The 18,992-nt window shown below is 33.0% G+C and overlaps 1 protein-coding gene across 3 annotated transcripts; it reads right to left on the bottom strand.

Moving 5' to 3' along the window:
- Positions 1 to 1,227: 1,227 nt before the first annotated feature.
- LOC134694873 (uncharacterized) lies at positions 1,228 to 8,561 on the bottom strand. 3 transcript variants are annotated; one of them, XM_063555978.1, is made up of 4 exons: positions 8,428 to 8,509; positions 4,415 to 4,603; positions 3,516 to 3,623; positions 1,241 to 2,108 (listed from the first exon to the last, which is right to left on the bottom strand). In XM_063555978.1, exons 2-4 carry the CDS (start codon positions 4,601 to 4,603, stop codon positions 1,587 to 1,589), a joined length of 819 nt encoding a protein of 272 aa, XP_063412048.1. In that variant the 5' UTR covers positions 8,428 to 8,509; the 3' UTR covers positions 1,241 to 1,586. The 3 variants fall into 3 exon arrangements, with proteins under 3 accessions (XP_063412049.1, XP_063412048.1, XP_063412047.1); XM_063555977.1 differs by having other exon boundaries at positions 1,242 to 2,108; positions 4,415 to 4,606; positions 8,428 to 8,561; XM_063555979.1 differs by lacking the exon at positions 3,516 to 3,623 and having other exon boundaries at positions 1,228 to 2,108; positions 4,415 to 4,606; positions 8,428 to 8,561.
- Positions 8,562 to 18,992: the final 10,431 nt, after the last annotated feature.

The following is an 18,992-nucleotide window of genomic DNA, read 5'->3' as shown; positions in this document are numbered from 1 at the left end:
TCGATTGATTAGATAATGTGGAATTATCATTGCCTGCATGCATAATAGTTATCAAAGATACCAGGATTATAATTTAGTACGCCAGACGCGCGTTTCGTCTACATAAGACTCATCAGTGACGCTCATATCAAAATATTTATAAAGCCAAACAATTACAAAGTTGAACAGCATTAAGGATCCAAAATTCCAAAACGTTTTGCCAAATACAGCTAAGGTAATATATGCCTGGGATAAGAAAATTCTTAATTTAAAGTTTTGTAAAAAAAATAATTATAAATATGACCACATTATTGATATTCATGTCAACACCGAAATGTGGACCACTGGGCTGGTGATATCCTCGGGGAAGAAACGTATTAACCATAACATCTTTCATAGTGCCATAAGTTTCGTAAATCTTGCAGCATGCAACACTAACTCTCTCCGACATGAGACTTGTTTTAGTATTATGTTGTCTGATTGGTATGTATTAGCAAACATTTCATAAATGTATATGCATTTGTTAATGGTTAAATATGTTTTCCTATTAAAGTAGTTAAAATCAAAGATGACAAAACCACTGATTACAGATTACATGTTTACTTTTCGAAAAGAAATACAAAGTTATGTAGTATATGTGTGTGCCCTTTATATTTAAAAAAATGTCGTCTAATAAAACTCTTTTACACACATGTACACAAACATTTAATAAACATCAGAATGAAGAAAACACATATACATCATAAATAAACTCATCATATATACCAGTACTAAATTTTGTATATACGCCAGACGCGCGTTTCGTCTACAAAAGACTCATCAGTGACGCTCGAATCCAAAAAAGTAAAAAAAAAACATTGCAAACAAGATCTACAAAACAGTCAGTCGACTCGTTATTGGAGTGTTTGCTCTAAATGATTTAAAAAATCTTTGGTGTTTTTGTCGGTACTTTGTTGGCAGTTGTCACATATTGTATTTCTGCTGACTATTGTTTAGGGGATTTTTTTATTATTACGATGTCAATGCCCATTTTTTCAAAGGGTATGGTATTGGCATTACAAGTATACAAACATTGCTGAAAATTATCTTAAAATTTTCGAAAGAAATAGATAACCCATAACTGTGTCGAAGTTATGCCCCTTTATATTAAAAAAGATGTCTAATAAAACTCTTTTACACACGTGACATTTTTATAAACATTAGAATGAAGAAAACACATATACATTGTAAACATTTTAATCATTCATAGTATATACAAATACAAAAGGAACAATTGAAAATCGTAATTGTTCTCAGTAGCCAACATGGCCAAGGAATGCCCTAAAAAGTCATGATATATATATGATAATAATGGCGGGTCTGGGTTTGGCGAGCAGAATAGTGAATAATGTACCAGCTAAACAGAAAATTTGTCTACAAACACAAAGAGAAGAGAAAAAAAGACATACAAAAGACATATCAAAGACAAATAGGTACGAAAATATAAAGAATAGAATATAATGAGCAAAAAGATAAACCATACAGAACAATGACAGAAAAAATACAGAAATGGAGAACCGGCTCCCCCATCCAAACCCTCATAATGCAATAGCTGGCAGTACAACAGTTTATAAAATATATTTGTCCAAGTTAATGTAACTTGTCCCCATCCAGTCATCTAAAGATGCATCGCCATCTTCGAATTCTGGCAGTGGACTTGTGATGTTCGTTGGAGCTCGCTCTTCCATTTGTATTTCGGAACAAGAATCTGTGGGTACCTCCTGAGAACTACGAAAGTAAGTTAAATCTTCTATGTCTCCTTGATCATCGCCTGCTCGTGAATACTCTATTGTGTCGTGGCTATCTGTTTTATCCTCAACGTCGTCTAATGCGTCATATGTTTCTTGTTGCATCTGAATTTCACACATATTCACAGATGTGTCTTCACAGTTATTAAATTCTGTCATTATACAAGTAGTGTTCATTGTCATTTCTGAACCCATTGCAGGAATTTGTACTGGCTCTTCAATGTGATTTGTTAAAACACCGACGTTTCCAAGAAGTTTTTCGGTAAGCCTGAACTTTTCTTTTTCTAGTTCTCTAATCTGTGCCTTAAGTTGGAGATTTCTTTCTTCCAAATCATTTTTCAACTAAAATAAACAACATCTTAGTTAAAATCAATCGTAAACATAATCCACTTCATCGTTGGACGTATTATGTTTATTTCATTCTATATATTTTTGGGGGTTTTTGGGTTTTTTTTATGTTGATTCAGAGAAGACATACATACCACTGAGGCTTCTTAATTTTTTAACAGATATTTGGCCGAAATAAACTTTTAGATTTTTTAATCGTCTGTAGTTGTTGGGCAGATAGATATCTTAGGAAGCTGATCCAAGAAGAACGTGCATAAATCATTTACAGACAATATATTTTCGTTTAATCTATCATCGTTTTTTTAAATATAATTATGTTGATCTCTATTCAGTGGTGTGCTCAATTACTAGTATACAACTACTATATATAAATATTGCTAAATAAATTGATTGCTATGTTTGTGTATGAAGTGCGTGTACTGAAAATAACCGACGAAAGAGAGGTAACTCAATTTGAAAAGGTAGATCTTTAATTTAAGTTATTTTGATACTGAAGGAGTTATTATTTAGCTTTAAAGCTTGTTTATATACAAACTAGCTATGAAAAACGAGATACAGATTTATGTTGCATATCAATGTTTAATTACGAACAGATTTGTAAACACCAGGGGATGTGGTAGGTCTTACAATGCTAACAGTAAGTTTATTTTTCTAGAGAAAATACTATTGATAAATTATGATCTATAACTACATAAACAGGGAACGAGTCTGTAAGCTCATCTCATCTAAGTTATACAATCTGTCCTCTTCTGTGAGACCAATTACACGAAGAAACGTAACGCACTAACCACCTGTTTCTCAGAATATAACGACACTAGAACCCGCTATCGGTAAGGTAGTTACATTATGAACATGTAGCACAGATCAACTATGACTTTTAAGCAGTGTTCTTGTTATACTTTATACGGCATTCATTACCAATCACACTAATCATTGGTCACTATAAAATAGGGAAATGTAACGATTGTCAATGGTACCGATATCAAAGGAAATCAAAATTATTGGCACTTCATTAATTATTCGTATGTCGTCATTCAGACGTCAAAGACGAGCATGTGTGCGTGTTTAATTTGGTTTTTTTATTGTTTGTTTGTTTGTGTTAACAATTATTACTCTATACTGATTTATCCTTCTGCTTTGTAATGACCGAAATATGCATGGATGTAATTTCAACAATTAAATGAAAGTTTGGATCAAAACTCTAATTCGGCATTAAAACTAGAAAGGTTAATCATAGGGAACATGTGTTCTAAGTTTCAAATTGTCTTAGTCAAAAACTACCTTGACCAAAAATTTTAATCTGTAGCGGAACAGACAGACGGACGGAGAAACGAACGAACGGAGGCACAGACCGAATATTAACCAATCGAGAGGCATTCAAAATAAGAAGTTTATTTTAACCTGATCTAAATTCCCTCTCTCTAGTTTCTTCTTTCCCCTGCACTTTTTAGCCGCGACTCTGTTACTAGCTCTCCTTCCTCGGGCTCTATCTTGCTCGTCTTTGGTTAACTGAAAACACAAAGTTTGATCCTGACATTGGGAATTTTAAAGAAATACAGATCGTCTTTAAAGGGAAATAACTCAAAATATAGGTCATCAATTGACGAATTCAGACTTAGATGTTTGTTTGGTATATCTTTCTTTGTTGGACGTTATTGTCGTTTAAAAATTCCTTTCTCTTTTATAGTTTTCAAGATAATAACCAAACTCTGCTCAATATTATTTCAGGGGCAATTAATTCATATGTGGTCGTCTGGCAATTAGATCTTGATCTGCTGATCAATTTTAGCCCCAACCCCTTTTCCCACCAGTTTTGCTCTAAACTGCCTCAGAAAATTTGGAAGATTAGTATTATCATTTCTTGATTTCAGTTCAATCTCTTGAACGAACATAAGTAGTTTGTTGGTCGGTTTTCCACTTTTTGCTTTGGGTATACAAACATGTATCTAGTATCATGACATGTGCTTTGTTTGAGAAAAGTATAAACTGAAATCCATTTTCAAATCGGTATCTTGGTAGAGTTTTTGGGTTCCGTCTGCAGCAAGGTGTCATATAATTCCATCGACAGGTATAAATGTATGTGAATTAATTATACCGATGGGTTATCTTGAAGGGATAACATTATTTTATACGACCGCTACATTTTTGTGGTTGTATAAAAATTGTATAAAGGTGATATTGTAATAATCCCAATTTCGAGAATCATATTCACGACAAAATATATTACAATCAAATATAATACTGCGTACAATGTTGTCCGCCACTACACCCCTTTCCCTGTAAATATCCTTATGACATACCACATTAGAACTATGAGGACTCTTTTCAAAATCAACTTGCATCTCCTCTTTACCCTCGGACAATCGTCTTGCTTGTATCTTGGCCCACAATTCCACTTTTAACAGGGGCGTTATCCTTCCACTCTCCAGCGCTTTCTTACTGGCGGTCATCACTTCCTCGTCCGCACAAATATGTGTTGATGTAGTCATCTTCTTTGTAAATAAACAAAAAAAAGAACTATGAAATATATGAACTTATATGTACTAGTATTAACAAACTGCTGTTCGGTGTGAGCCAAGGCTCCGTAACTTTACATGTAAGGGTTTACTTTTATAAATTGATACTTGGATGAGTCAAAGTTCTCTCATTAGCACTCATACCACATCTTCCTATATCTGTTGAAAACCCATTGATTCTTATAAAATGTATTTCCCTCCGAACAGTTAGTGCCCTTTTCTCCCTTTTTTCTATTTTTTTACTGAATATCTTTTTAAATTTTACAACTTATTTTCCCGTTTCCTAGGAGTTCTTGTCTGTACAAATATCAAGCTTACGATAACATGGATACTTGTAGTTCATATGTTTATTTTCGAATCTCGATTTTCGAAACTCGCATCACGCCTATCTAAAATCGTAAATAAATATCGATATTCGACAAAAAGAAATATTCATAGAAAATAGTAAACACTCCTTTAATTTTTATAATTTTATTGTTATTTGTTCTTCAGATCAATGGTTGATTGCTTAACATCCAGTGGCAAATATTTCATACATAGTCTTTTTAAATACCGAGATTTCAATGAATGGAAATAAGTTAATATTTTCATTAATTTTTTTTTAAAGATGATATTAAAAACAATACCAAAATAAGAATTAGTGACAGCACGCTAGTTATGGTAACATGATTAAACGTGGTAGGTTTAATAAAACAGCTATAGACAATGTGCCCTCCCCTATGTGATAAATAGGTGGAAGATGCATTCCATTTTGCAATATTGTGTACACAACTGAATTTCTCAAAAATGAATATGTTTAATAAAATTTATATTATTCCTAGTTCTATGTTAATGAGTATTAGGGGGTGGGGACAATTTATTTTCCCTCGTAAAGAATAATTTTAATGACATAAATTGGTTGATTAATTACAGAAACAATGCTAGCAATCGTATATGAACTGTGATGTACAAAACGTGCATTATGTTTCTGAAGGAATAACTGTAAATTTTTTTTCTATCTATGAAAAATAAAATAAAAAAATGTGGTGCGCACGAACGGACGAACGGACGCACAGACCAGTAAACATAATGCCCATAAATGGGGCATAAAAATATTACAGTCAATCCTTGAATGAACAAAATTACATTAGATACAAAACGTTCAACATTAAAAATGGATACAAAACCCCGCCGCAATTTTGCGCCTGTCCCAAGTCAGGAGCCTCTGGCCTTTGTTAGTCTTGTATGATTTTAAATTTTAGTTTCTTGTGTATAATTCAGAGTTTAGTATGACGTCCATTATCACTGTACTATTATGCATATTTTTAGGGGCCAGCTGAAGGACACCTACGGGTGCGGGAATTCTCGCTACATTGAAGACCCATTGGTTGCCTTCGGCTGTTGTTTGCTCTATGGTCGGATGGTTGTCGCTTTGACATATTCACCATTTCCTTTTCTCAATTTTATCATTAAACAGATGAGAAACTTCAATCAAATCATGGAAATTTGATGGACTGGTTGACAGATTACAGCCCACAGGCCTGAAGCAGACATCTGTTAGTCACGGCGAGTGTCAATACGAACAACTTTTAAAGTCGTAACATAAGCTCTAAAATAAGCACGAGAGAAGAAAAACTAATTTGATTTAAATGTCTTAATTGTTGATTGCTTAATGTTCAGTGACAAATAGTTTATGCATAATTAAGATGACACACAAAAGTATGTGAATATGTTCTTCACACCCAATGCTGAAAAATTATATCAAATATAAACATCGAATGCAAATTAATACTGAACAAGGACTGAAAGCAGGACTGACACTGGAACTTAAAGAGCGTGGTGGATAGTGGAAAAACATGTTAGAACTGTTGCAACCGAACAGAGCAGTTGCGACTAAAATATTCGTATCAATATTCCTTTTTAGAGTAGCTACCTGCCCCTGAAATATTTATTTTTTTATTATTATTCCAACGAAGCAATACAAATCGGTCGCTCACAAGTTTGAGTTCCGTTGCAAATCTTTTATTTCTATAATTTCAATTCCAAAAGCCGTGTTTTCTTCAGCAATAAAACGAAGTGAACACGAAGTGAACAAGTTTTAATTACGTTTTTTCAACTATACATACAGATTCATCGCTGTTGTTTAAATTTCTAACTTGTTGTTTTCTAAAGTGACGATTTTGAAACTTCGGTGTTGTGCTTGAAGTCGCCTTAAAATTTTTGCTTTATATATTTTTCTTTCTGTATACAAGTCTAAATTAAAAACAACGTACAAACCTATGATTGCGTTGGATAAAAAACGAAAATTTTATTCGTGTGCATGAAAAACGAATTTCGTGGTAGCCGGTGGTCTAAATACAGCACAAACAACATATTTTAAAATACCCAAAAAGTGAAAAATGGATATATGAACTTAAATCCTGCAGACTGCCATTGACGATATTTCTTCATATTTCTTTATATTTCATATAAAACTACTTCTTTCTACTCAATACATGGAAGGCATTTCAGGTTTGATTTTATTAGAATAAAATTGAGAATGGAAATGGGGAATGTGTCAAAGAGACAACAACTGCCATGACTGCATGTATCCATTATAATTAGAATAACCACACTTTTTTTTTATTTTATTTTATTTTATTTTTTATGGGGGGGGGGGTACATTTTTGTATCTAAAAACGCAAGTATCATTTTTGTCCTGTAATTTGCTAGATATTTCATCAAATTTAAATTTAAATTATTATGTTCAAATCATGAGAAAACAAAAACATCTTTAGACAATCTAATGACTTAACTGTCATATTTGAAATGTTTATGTTATTACATGTATTTTAAAATTAAAATATTGTTATAACTAACAAATCTTGTGAGCAGGGACAACAACACATTTAATAACTGAAAATAAGTTAAAATATCAAAGATTAAGTGACTTAAAAAAAAATCTAAACACAAAATAAAATCTAGAAAAAAGTCCCCCGGGGGGGGGGGGGGGGGTATTCCTGAAGCGCCTTCATATGTTTTATAGGAAATCCAAACATAAAACATTTTAAATGTGATATTGTGTAAAATATAAAGCAGATGTCGAAATAATTATTGAATAACAATGTATCTACAAAAAAAAATCGTTTTGAAATATTTTATTTCAAGAATAAAGAAAACAGTTAATTTTAGAGTTTTGAATTAATTTTTTTTCAAGAATAAAGTAAACAGTTAATTTCAAAGCACATAAATAACTATGAATCTTTTTTTTTTCTTTTAATGAAAACGACCGCTCAGTTATAAGTTTGCCATTCTTCGTTTATTTATAAATATAGTGTGTCCATGTGTCTTTTAAGACTTGTAATTAGTAAAATAATTAGACTTGCATCAATTCTTGAAAGTCGAAAAGTCAAGTGAAAGAGCAGGATTTACAAGGTTTATATTCGTTGAGTTCGAAGTAACAGTACAATTTGCATAAAGAAGTAAAATATTATTAGGCCATATATTAAGGCTTTGTGTTAATACCCTCCCCCTTTTTAAACAAATAATAAATTACTGCATACCTCCAATGTAAAGAATGATTTTTACTTCTTTACATGTGAAATATAAATAAATGTAAGCTTTAATGCTGTTATGTATTCATAATTAAACTCCAATATATTTGAATACTATAAATTGATTATCAAAGTCACTCTTTCTCCTCAATAAAATTATTTTTTCAAACAAACACCCCAAAACAAGTTTATTTTTTTCATTGTGAGCTAAAAATAAAATTAGTATTATTCAATAAACATGATTTTAATCAAAAAATCATTGAATTACTTAATAAACAAGCTTACCTTGCTAGCATTTAAACCACGTTGTTAATTTGTCGATCTGGCAAGTCCTGACATGATCCCAAGTCGGTAAAATTCAAGCAATCTGATTGGTTGGTTTCGTTACGATATATTTATAAATAGTATCTGACAGTGTTAAAAGGCATAAATAGATTTAGGTGTTTTCCACAAGACAAGTGATTTAAAAATACGTAACTTTTTGACTAGCTACTGTGTTTATATATAATTATTTATGTATTCAAAGGGGGACAACTCAGGGGTGACTTCAACAACAAAAATTATTAAAGGCTCGAATTCGACATTTACCAATTTTTTCATGAATATTTGAAGAAAATTAAACTATCTATAATCATGTATATTTAGTAAGAACGCATTATGGTTATCTGAACCGATAATCTCACTATATTTCACTCATGTATACGACAGTGTATCCTTCTGTGATGGATTTGGATATGGGTCATTGGGTTACAGAGTTGAAAGGGCAACTGAAGGGGTGTTGATAAATTAATTGGATGGTTATACAAAATTTCTTTCATCGCTCAGATCATTGACGAATATTTTCCGTTCAAATTTACTTCAAACTTGAGAATATGCAAAGTTCAAATATGTTTTAATCATTTTTTTAAAGATATGCTTTTTTTAAAGCTGTACTCCTCTGTTGTTCCCTGAAAAGACAAGTCTACGGAGAATGGAAAAATCTAAACGCTGTATTACATTGCATCCTATATATAGATGTGCGCTCCGCCCTAAAAGTTTGTCCTTGAAATGGTTTTACTTATGAAATAGTACATGTATACACAATGAAATATATTTACTTTGACATGTCATAGCTTAATTACAACTAGCACACATCGTCATAGCTTATAACAGTAAAAATAAGACTAACAAACACATTGTTCTTAAACCTCTAAGTGTAGACAAACAGCTAACTCCTTTTACCATGCACATAAGACTGTCTAGCCGGGTCATGTAAGATATGGTTAATCCACAGGCACTAGACGTTCTGTCAATAGCATGAAAATATTGGCAATGGGAAGAAAATAGTGTCCATATATATAATACTCTATATTATATATATGTGTCCATATATATAATACTCTGTATTATAAACGAGTCTAAATTGAAAACTACGTTCAAACCTATGACTGCGTTGGATAAAAACCGCAATTTTTATACGTGTGCATGTCAAACAAATTTCGTTGTAGAAGGGTCTAAAAACAGCACAAACAACATTTTCCAAAAGACCAAAAGAGTGAAAAAGTATATTTAAACAAAACGCATTTGACTAACAGGTCAAATGACTCTGTATTATATATATGGACACTATTTTCTTCCCATTGCCAATATTTTCATGCTATTGACAGAACTAGACGTTCTGTCAATAGCTTCCCATTGCCAATATTTTCATGCTATTGACAGAACGTCTAGTGCCTGTGGTTAATCCAACGTTTGACTTACGTTCAGTGGCAAATAGTTCATGATTTTTTATGGACCATCTGAACATCCAATAAACAAGAGCAATTACGTACCAGACGCATTGATAGCCTTAATTATGTTATTATATGCAAGGGTCATAACAATATATGCAGTGGTCATTACAATATATACAGTGGTCACGACATATTTTGTAGTCGTGGAAGCATTATATGCAGCGGTAACATTATGTGACGACTGTATATAACAATGTGACCATTGCATCTATTGCTTGGGAAATGAGTATAAACAACGTTTTTTGAACGCATGAGACCTGTTGCAAGGTATACTATCTGACCCACTTTAAATTAACATCGTTATTTCCAATTCCCCACCCGTTTGACATGGTCGACCTACTTTACCGTCATATTAGTAACAGGACGTTAAGCAAGCAAGCATCAATCAAATGAGCAATATTTGAACGTGTTTCAAAAATAATCTACTGTTTTTTTTCGAAATACGTGGAGTTCACTTCTCCGGTTCTGATCTAAATTCTTAAGCTTATTGTGAGCATTTGATAAAATTGAGAATGGAAATCGGGAATGTGTCAAAGAGACAACAACCCGGCCATAGAGCAGACAACAGCAGAATGTCATCAACAAGTCTTCATGCAATGATCATTTAAAATATCCTTTACTAAATATTTATAATTATAATATTGAACAATTGATTTTAATGAGAAGGTCAAAAATGTGCATGCAATATTTGCCACTGGGTGTTAAGCAAATACCAGTCAATTAATCAATCATGCAGGGGAATGTACAGAATGCAGCGGGGATGGACATATGTATTAGCTGGTGCCAAACCCTCTACTCACCTAGGACAGTGGTGTACAACATCAGAACAAACTACAAAAATCAATTGAAAGGGACTCGTCGGGCATGTTACAAAAAGAAAAAAAAAATCTATTTTAGTAACCCTTAAACCGTCTTTGTTCACTCTAAACTGACCGCTTGTATCACCGCTTAAAATATTACAAAAAGTCGAATTGTCTCGCTTTGATTTTTCATTATAACTCACTATCATGGTATCTCCTCCTGCGGTGGGGTTGGATATCGGTTATATGGTTAAGAGTGAAAAGGGCGTCTGATAGGCGTTGTTATTTTTAGCAGATTTTTTTACCAAAAATAGTTAATTCCTCAGATAATCAATAATGTTTATTTTCCCTCGAAATTTACTTCAAACTTGAGAATTATATGCAAAGTTCAAAAATAAGTTTACTTTTTAAAGATATCATCATGGATGTTGAATTGTATAATGTTAACTCCTTCGTTGTACCTTAGAACGATAAATATACAAAAATGGAAAAATTAAAACGTTGTATTTCGTTGTATCCTATTTATAGCCATGCGCTCCGCCCTCAAGATTTGTCCTTGAAATTGTTTTCTTATGAAATAGTATAATTTTGAAATACATTCACATATCATAGCTTAATAACAAACACCCTAAGCGCTTATATAATTATATCATTATGGATTATAGGGTCTGGTAATTTAACTTATCCGAATCCGAACTTAATTTTCCTATCAAATTTCATTTAGCAATGAGCATTTACTTTAAATCTACAATTAACATTGTTTTTTCTCCTTTTTATATTGCTTATTATCTGAACATTATCGTGACATATTCTCATGAAATATTTGCCACTGGAAGTTTAATCTATGCGATGTTTAAAACTTTCATGGAGCTGCTATTTATTTTGTTTTTTGTTCCGTGTTGAAGGGTCACTGTGACTTTGAGATGAAGAACAGTAATACAAGCGCTGTTCCTTTGCTTTTTGTGTTTTTTTTTACTGTGTATGTGCTTATTTTTTATCGTGGATTTTTTTTCATAAAAAATCATTTGAAAAATGATTCAAGATGATCGATACAAAGCAAAAAAAAAATTAAGAAAATATATTAAGTACAGATCTGAGTACCCACACGTGACAGCTACTGAAAGTTAATTAAAGACCAATAACAATTTAGTAAACCTTGATCCGTCATACAATTACTGCGTAAGATCTCATAAAACAAAATTATTTAACTACGTTTATCAAAGACATTAATAGGTGAAAATCAGGTGACAGATTTATTCTAACGGATTTATTACCTTTCTATCTGTTCAAGGTCACATCCAGTAACATTTGAAGAAAAACAAGACTTGATATTTCTGCCCCTATCCACATACTATCACTATCAAGACCCGGGCCAAATTCCGCGATCTTGCCACCTTTCGAAACCTAACTATTGAATTATTTGTTAATTTGTAAGTTCTCGACCAGGGACCGGTAACAAGAAGCATTCGTATGTCTTACGAACGTCTAAAGGGCGTCTTAAGATTTATGAATGTAACAAGACCCTACCTCACTAACCTCAGACCTATCTTAGAAGCATTCATACTAATTCCGGTAACACAAAATCATTCTTAAATTTTGGTCAGTTATTTTAAGTGTTCTTAAAACAAACTCAGCAAGTTAGGGGTGCACCAAGAACAATTCGCAATAGCTTCACTTGACATTTTTTGTAAGATTGGTCCCGACTACTATTAGCTGTACATTCACTTGTTAATATTAGAACAAATTGCTTAAAAAAGTTAATACGTCAACCTCAGAACTTTTTTATTCTAATTATTTTAAAATTCATCTGTATAGGAAATTATATATCAGTGTTTTCTTGGCCATGTATGTGGAGGATGGTAGTTTCTCTTTTTTATAAATCATTACAATTTTGGCTTGTTGAGAGGCTTGGTTTAGGGAAGTGTTAAATATAAAGCAAGAAGAAATTTGTTACCTTTTTCAATTTTAAACCAAGAGTTCCAAATGGTGAAGTTTAAATCATCACTTCTTAATTATACGGAAGCCATCATGAGTTGGTTGACCAATTATTTACCGGCTTTGTAATATAATGAGCAACACGATGGGCGCCACACGTGGAGCAGGATTTGCTTACCCTTCCGAAATGATCTTCAGTTTTTAGTGGATTGGGTGTTGTTGTTGTATACCTGGTTTTTTTTTTTACACTTTTGCCTATTGTGTCTTTTTTGTTCACGCATCGTTATCAATATCATGGAATTTGACAAGACTGTCATACAAGTGAGAGGTTCAGCTCTTTAAACCAGGTTTAAATCATCATCATCATCATGTCTCCGTTTTTGATTCCTCGCAAAGAAATTAAAATCACCTTAAATGAATCATAGAAAAGTTTTAATGAACGATTAAATGCGCATAACAATCAACTACCCATTAAACCTAAGGAAAACAGTTCTGGCCGCAGACCACCATTATTCTTCCGGCCCTTTTTTGATAAAAGTAAAATTGAAATAAAAATTTTGCACCGCTTCAAACATGAAATTATTTCAACTGCTTATAGAACATTATTATTCTAATAAAAATATGCTTGTCTCAGGACAGTCTTTTTGAGGGGGCCCTATTATTCACCAGGCCAATGGTAGGATTTGAATCGAGTATAAATAACGAGTCTCTTATATGACGTAGGCTTATTTTTCTATCCTACCGTTCATTTCGGTCAAATCACTACTAGAATGGTTTACTTTTATAATTAATAATTTGGATGGAGAGTTGTCTCATTGGCACTCATACCACATCTTCTTATATTTTTTTCACTTAAACAATATTTTTTTTTCACATTTTGAAAGCCTTCTTACAAAAAGTAAAATCACAAAAATACTTTACTCCGAGGAAAATTCAAAACGGAACTTAAGTCCTTAACCAAATGGCAAAATCAAATGATTAAACACATCAAACGAATGGACGACACTTGTCATATTCCTGACTTGTTACAGGCATTTTCAAAGTGTACAAAAATGATGGATTGAACCTGGTTTAAAGAGCTAAAACCTCTCACTTGTATGACAGTCTTGTCAAATTCCATAATATTGATAACGATGCGTTAACAAAAAAGACATAATAGGCAAAAATGCAACACATCCTGCTCCACGTGTGGCGCCCATCGTGTTGCTCATTATATTACAAAGACGGTAAATAATGGGTCAACCAACTCTTGATGGCTTCCGTAAAATTTTAGAAGTGATGATTTAAACTTCACCACTTGGAACTCTTGGTTTAAAATTGAAAAAGGTCACAAATTTCTCCTTGCTTTATATTTAACACTTCTCTCAACAAGCCAAAATTGTAGTGATTTACGAAAAAAAAGAAACTACTATTCTCCACATACATGGCCAAGAAAACACTGATATATAATTTCATATTCAGATGAATTAACAATTAGAATAAAAAAAGATATAAGGTATTAACTTTTTTAAGCAACTTGTTCTAATATTAAAAAGTGAATGTACAGCTAAGAGTAGTCGGGACCACTCTTACAAAAAATATCAATTGAAGCTATTGCGAATTGTTCTTGGTACACCCCTAAGTTTCTGAGTTTGTTTTAAAAACACTTAATAACTGACCAAAATTTAAGAATGATTTTGTGTTACCGGAATTAGTAAGAATGCTTTAAGGTAGACATAAGAATCGTTCTTAAACCATGCACTTTTTCAAAACATTAAGGACTGTCAATCATTCTAAGATTTATAAAGCACAAAGGTGTCAGTATTCACCTCAGAAACTTACAAAACCTTTGAATAGACTTATTAAGAAGGGGTATAATTACGATACTGTTGTCAAGTCATTAAAGATTGCATATTTTGGCGTTAATATTGAGTCACTGATAAGGTCTTTGCGTCGGAACTAAACACATTTATTCTATAAACAGTTGTTGGCATGACACGGGTTATGTTCTTCTCATATATGTTATGATGGTATGCTACTAAACCCCTAACGGGAAGGATTGTGCCTGATGTTCATATGATGAAATCATAATCTTTCAGTCAGTTTAATTGAAGTCTGGAGCTGGCATGTCAGTTAACTGCTAGTAGTCTGTTGTTATTTATGTATTATTGTCATTTTGTTTATTTTCTTTGGTTACATCTTCTGACATCAGACTCGGACTTCTCTTGAACTGAATTTTAATGTGCGTATTGTAATGCGTTTACTTTTCTACATCGGTTAGAGGTATAGGGGGAGGGTTGAGATCTCACAAACATGTTTAACCCCGACGCATTTTTGCGCCTGTCCCAAGTCAGGAGCCTCTGGCCTTTGTTAGCCTTGTATTATTTTTATTTTAGTTTCTTGTGTACAATTTGGAAATAAGTATGGCGTTAATTATCACTGAACTAGTATATATTTGTTTAGGGGCCAGCTGAAGGACGACTCCGGGTGTGGGAATTTCTCGCTACATTGAAGACCTGTTGGTGACCTTCTGCTGTTGTTTTTTTTGTTTGGTCGGGTTGTTGTCTCTTTGACACATTCCCCATTTCCATTCTCAATTTTAAGATAGGTCTGAGGTAGGGTCTTGTTACATTCTTAAATGTTAAGACGCACTTTAGATGTTTGTAAGATATACGAATGCTTCTTGTTACCGGCCCCTGGACATTGATCAAGCTATATCCAGATATTCTCATTTTTAAGGGCCAATTTTCCCAACCTTAATCATGGTCCAGCTGCCTCTCAAAATCTACAAGTTGTATTGTTGTTCATTCGTTCTCGATCTAAATAATCATGAAATACTTGCTACTGAACATGGAACAGCGCCAATCACTCCATCTGTTATATACTTGGTTATTCATGTTAATCTTAATGTTCATCAATTTAAATTATTAAGTTTAGAGGGAATCCACTAATTGTATTGACGATTGGGTTGGCGAGGAAAAGGTTCAGTTCTCGACTTGTTGTAGTTGCGAAGAATTAGTGCAGCTATCGACTAATCGTGATGGCGACGAACAGGTTCAGTTCTTGACTTGTTGTAGTTGCGAAGAATTAGTGCAGCTATCGACTAATCGTGATGGCGACGAAAAGGTTCGGACATGGACTAATTGAGATGGCGAAGAAAAGGTTCAGGTGTCGAATGATCTGAACTACCAAGGTATCGCAGTGGCAACGATATTTTTAATGAAAGGTTCAGTTATCAACTAATATTGGTGGAGAGTAAAAGGTTCAGCTATTGACTTATCGGAGAGAGAAGTCAACGATCTAGGGAGTCGTCTAATCATGGTGATCAGAAAAAAGTTATGACTGTGAAGCTAAGTATATATAATGTACTTGAATGAAGAGATTTAGCTAAATTACTAAGGCTTTTGAAATAGATCCATTTAAGAATCTAATTATGACCACTTTGATATTTTTTTTGATAAAGTTGAATTCCAAGGCCATATTTTGCAACTAGTGTGACAAAACTAAATTGCTAGCTAAAACATTGAAAAGATGTAGTTTTTCAATGTTTACAGGGGAGGTAATATTTTGTTACTTAATTTCCAACTGTATTCTCGTTTGCATTATCTCTCTTTGAGCTAGGGCAACCGTCGAAGAAACACTGTAAAAGTCATCAAAAGCACTTTTGCTGTATTTTATCGTTAACGACATTCATTATGTTAAAATCTTTCAAAAAATTGTCCGATTGTAATTTTTTTTATAATCAACCGAAAAACGTTTAGGACCAATGGACATAAATTTTGAACATTCAATGTAAAAAAAATACCATCGGACATGATTTAATTATTTTACCTTAGTTAGTAGATGGGCTGTGTAGGAAGAAATGCATGATATTGAATATATATGTAATTAGATCTTCAAGGATCATTTTGCCTAACACTAAATAAATTCGTTAATTATCCAAATAAAGTCCCCCGTTTCACGACTGTGACATACCGAATTAGAATTGTTCCAGGGTTTGCATTAGCATGTTCAACACAACGGGTGCCATATGTGGAGCATGATCGATTACCCTTCCAGAGCACATGATGAGATAACACCCAGTTTTTGGTGGGGCTCGTGATGTCACTGATGATAACTTTTCTATGATGTGTTTTGTGTTCTATTGTTTGTCTGTTAGTGTTGTCAGTTTATTTTCGATTTATGAGTTTTAATGGCCATTTTGCATCTTTCGCGCTCCTTTTTAAAATCATGGATGATCTAAAAATCCGGAGGGTTTTGCCAAATACTACTGTGAGTAAGATTTACTTAGTGCATATTTTACATGTGTGTCTTTATCTACATCTTCTGTTCTTTCTCAGATTGAGGCAAGATACTTGAGATTTATACCCCGAATTGCCAGATATGGATTAAAAAACAACAGTTAAGATAAGGAACTCGCAAACAATTTAATAAAACCACAATTTATGGGTCCGTCTAAAACAGGTATTTCATTAAGTGCGGTAGTTTTTTGCCTCGTCTGTTGCACTTTGTCTGGAGGGAATCTGGTGTTGCTATCAGATAGTTGCAACCACACTTGAACTATTCTTGTAAACTTTCCTACAATTTAAAATGGTAAGTATTTATCATACGACGTAGGGTTGTGTGGTGTACGTCAATGAGGCAGCAACCTAGCGAGAAAGTATAAAATCAAAAGACTATCTGGAAGTCAAAATAAGGTTCATCATGCATGACATACATCAGTCTGTCAGTAAAAAAGCAACCCACCATTTGGTCACTCGTTTACACCGACCTCTTAATGAGTATTTGCATGCAGCACATGTTGTTGTGTTGCTGCCTCATTGTCGTGTACACGACATCTTTTCCGACCACGTGTTGGATCAAATATTCACCTTGGAATGTTAATCACAAAAATTCAATGTGTGTTTTTAAATGTTTTTAATTGGCAGAAATAAAACATTTCTCAAATTGAATACGGGATGAAAAGCAACAACTGTCTACAGCCTGTCATGTGATGTGATGAAAGATTCCAGATCCTTGTCAGAACAATTCAATTACCGTCGTTATCTCGCATTTTCTCGCGCCATTACTGGCATTTTCGTGAATATATCTCTTTTCTTATCTTAGTTATTAATCAAATGTAACGACTTGTTTTCCTTTTATCTTATGACAAATTAGAACCTATAATAAAGACAGAGGTGCCCCGAAGCGAACAAAATGGACGACAGTGTTCTGTAATACCTCACTTCTTTCAGCACAACCTATCTGTAAAGATAAGATAGCGGGGAGATGAAAAACGAATTATGTATACTGAATGATCGGTGGGAGAAGAAATGTTACTGATATTAAACATTTTATGTAGAAGTTGATGCATGCTGCATTATTGTTGTTGTTGGTCCGATCAATTATTTACTTACAGATACTCAGATAGTACATCCAGCTTCAGGTGCATTAGTATTAAAACTAAGTTACTCTGATTAAGCATGAACCATCCATCTTTTGTTAGGAATAGTACTGTCTTCTAAATTTGTTTTTGTTTATTTCAATTGAAAACAATTTGAAAAAATAAACACAAAATCATTGCTGTTTCTTATTGTTCAAAAAATAAGTTTTTGAAAATTGAAAAAAATGGTTTATTCCTAGCTAGAAAAATCTGGATACTTGAATCATTGTTGGTATCTTGTATTAATTTTCTCACTTTTAGCTTATCTGTGTGATTATAAATTATGAATTACATAACATAACCAATGTAAATTAGTTTACAATGCACCAAAAGTAGCACATCTCTAAGGCTTAATGGGTGCATATTTGTTTAGACAAATTGCCAATCTGCATTTTATAAACTCAAGTGACCCTTTTCGGACATATTGAAATATTATTTTTGTTGCTATAAATGTAACCTTCTGCTGATTATTTTGTTATTTTTTATCCTTCTCATTTGAGTTTCGAAATTTCAATTTCATATGAACGAAAATATAAATTACATAATTTTTTTATTTTAGTATATATATGGGCTGTTAAAATTTTGAAAACGTTTCTAAGGTATTCGAACCTTTCAGAGTGAATATCACGCGAGTGAAAGCTGTCTTTTGTTTGAAGCATTCGATCGAAACAGCAAATAAGTGACGTTATCAATGCAATGTCTATAAAAACATAAGAATTCGGGCTTCCCAAATGAACCTCTTATATTTATACAACAAAAAGATAGATATATTTTTCAAATTATCATGACAATTAACATGAACCAGATATAAGCGACTCGAGTTTCACAAGAAAGAAGTTTTATTCCGAAATATAAAATGGGACAGTACGTCATGGGCGTGAAGCGTCTGTGTGACTTGCTTATCTTTAAAACGTTCCTGTGACTTGTTTATCAATGTCAGTT

Source organism: Mytilus trossulus, chromosome 13, assembly GCF_036588685.1.
Source record: "Mytilus trossulus isolate FHL-02 chromosome 13, PNRI_Mtr1.1.1.hap1, whole genome shotgun sequence".
Taxonomy (NCBI): Eukaryota; Metazoa; Mollusca; class Bivalvia; order Mytilida; family Mytilidae; genus Mytilus; species Mytilus trossulus.
The sequence above is the reverse complement of the archived record's forward strand: the minus strand, read 5'-3'. Positions and strand labels throughout refer to the sequence as shown.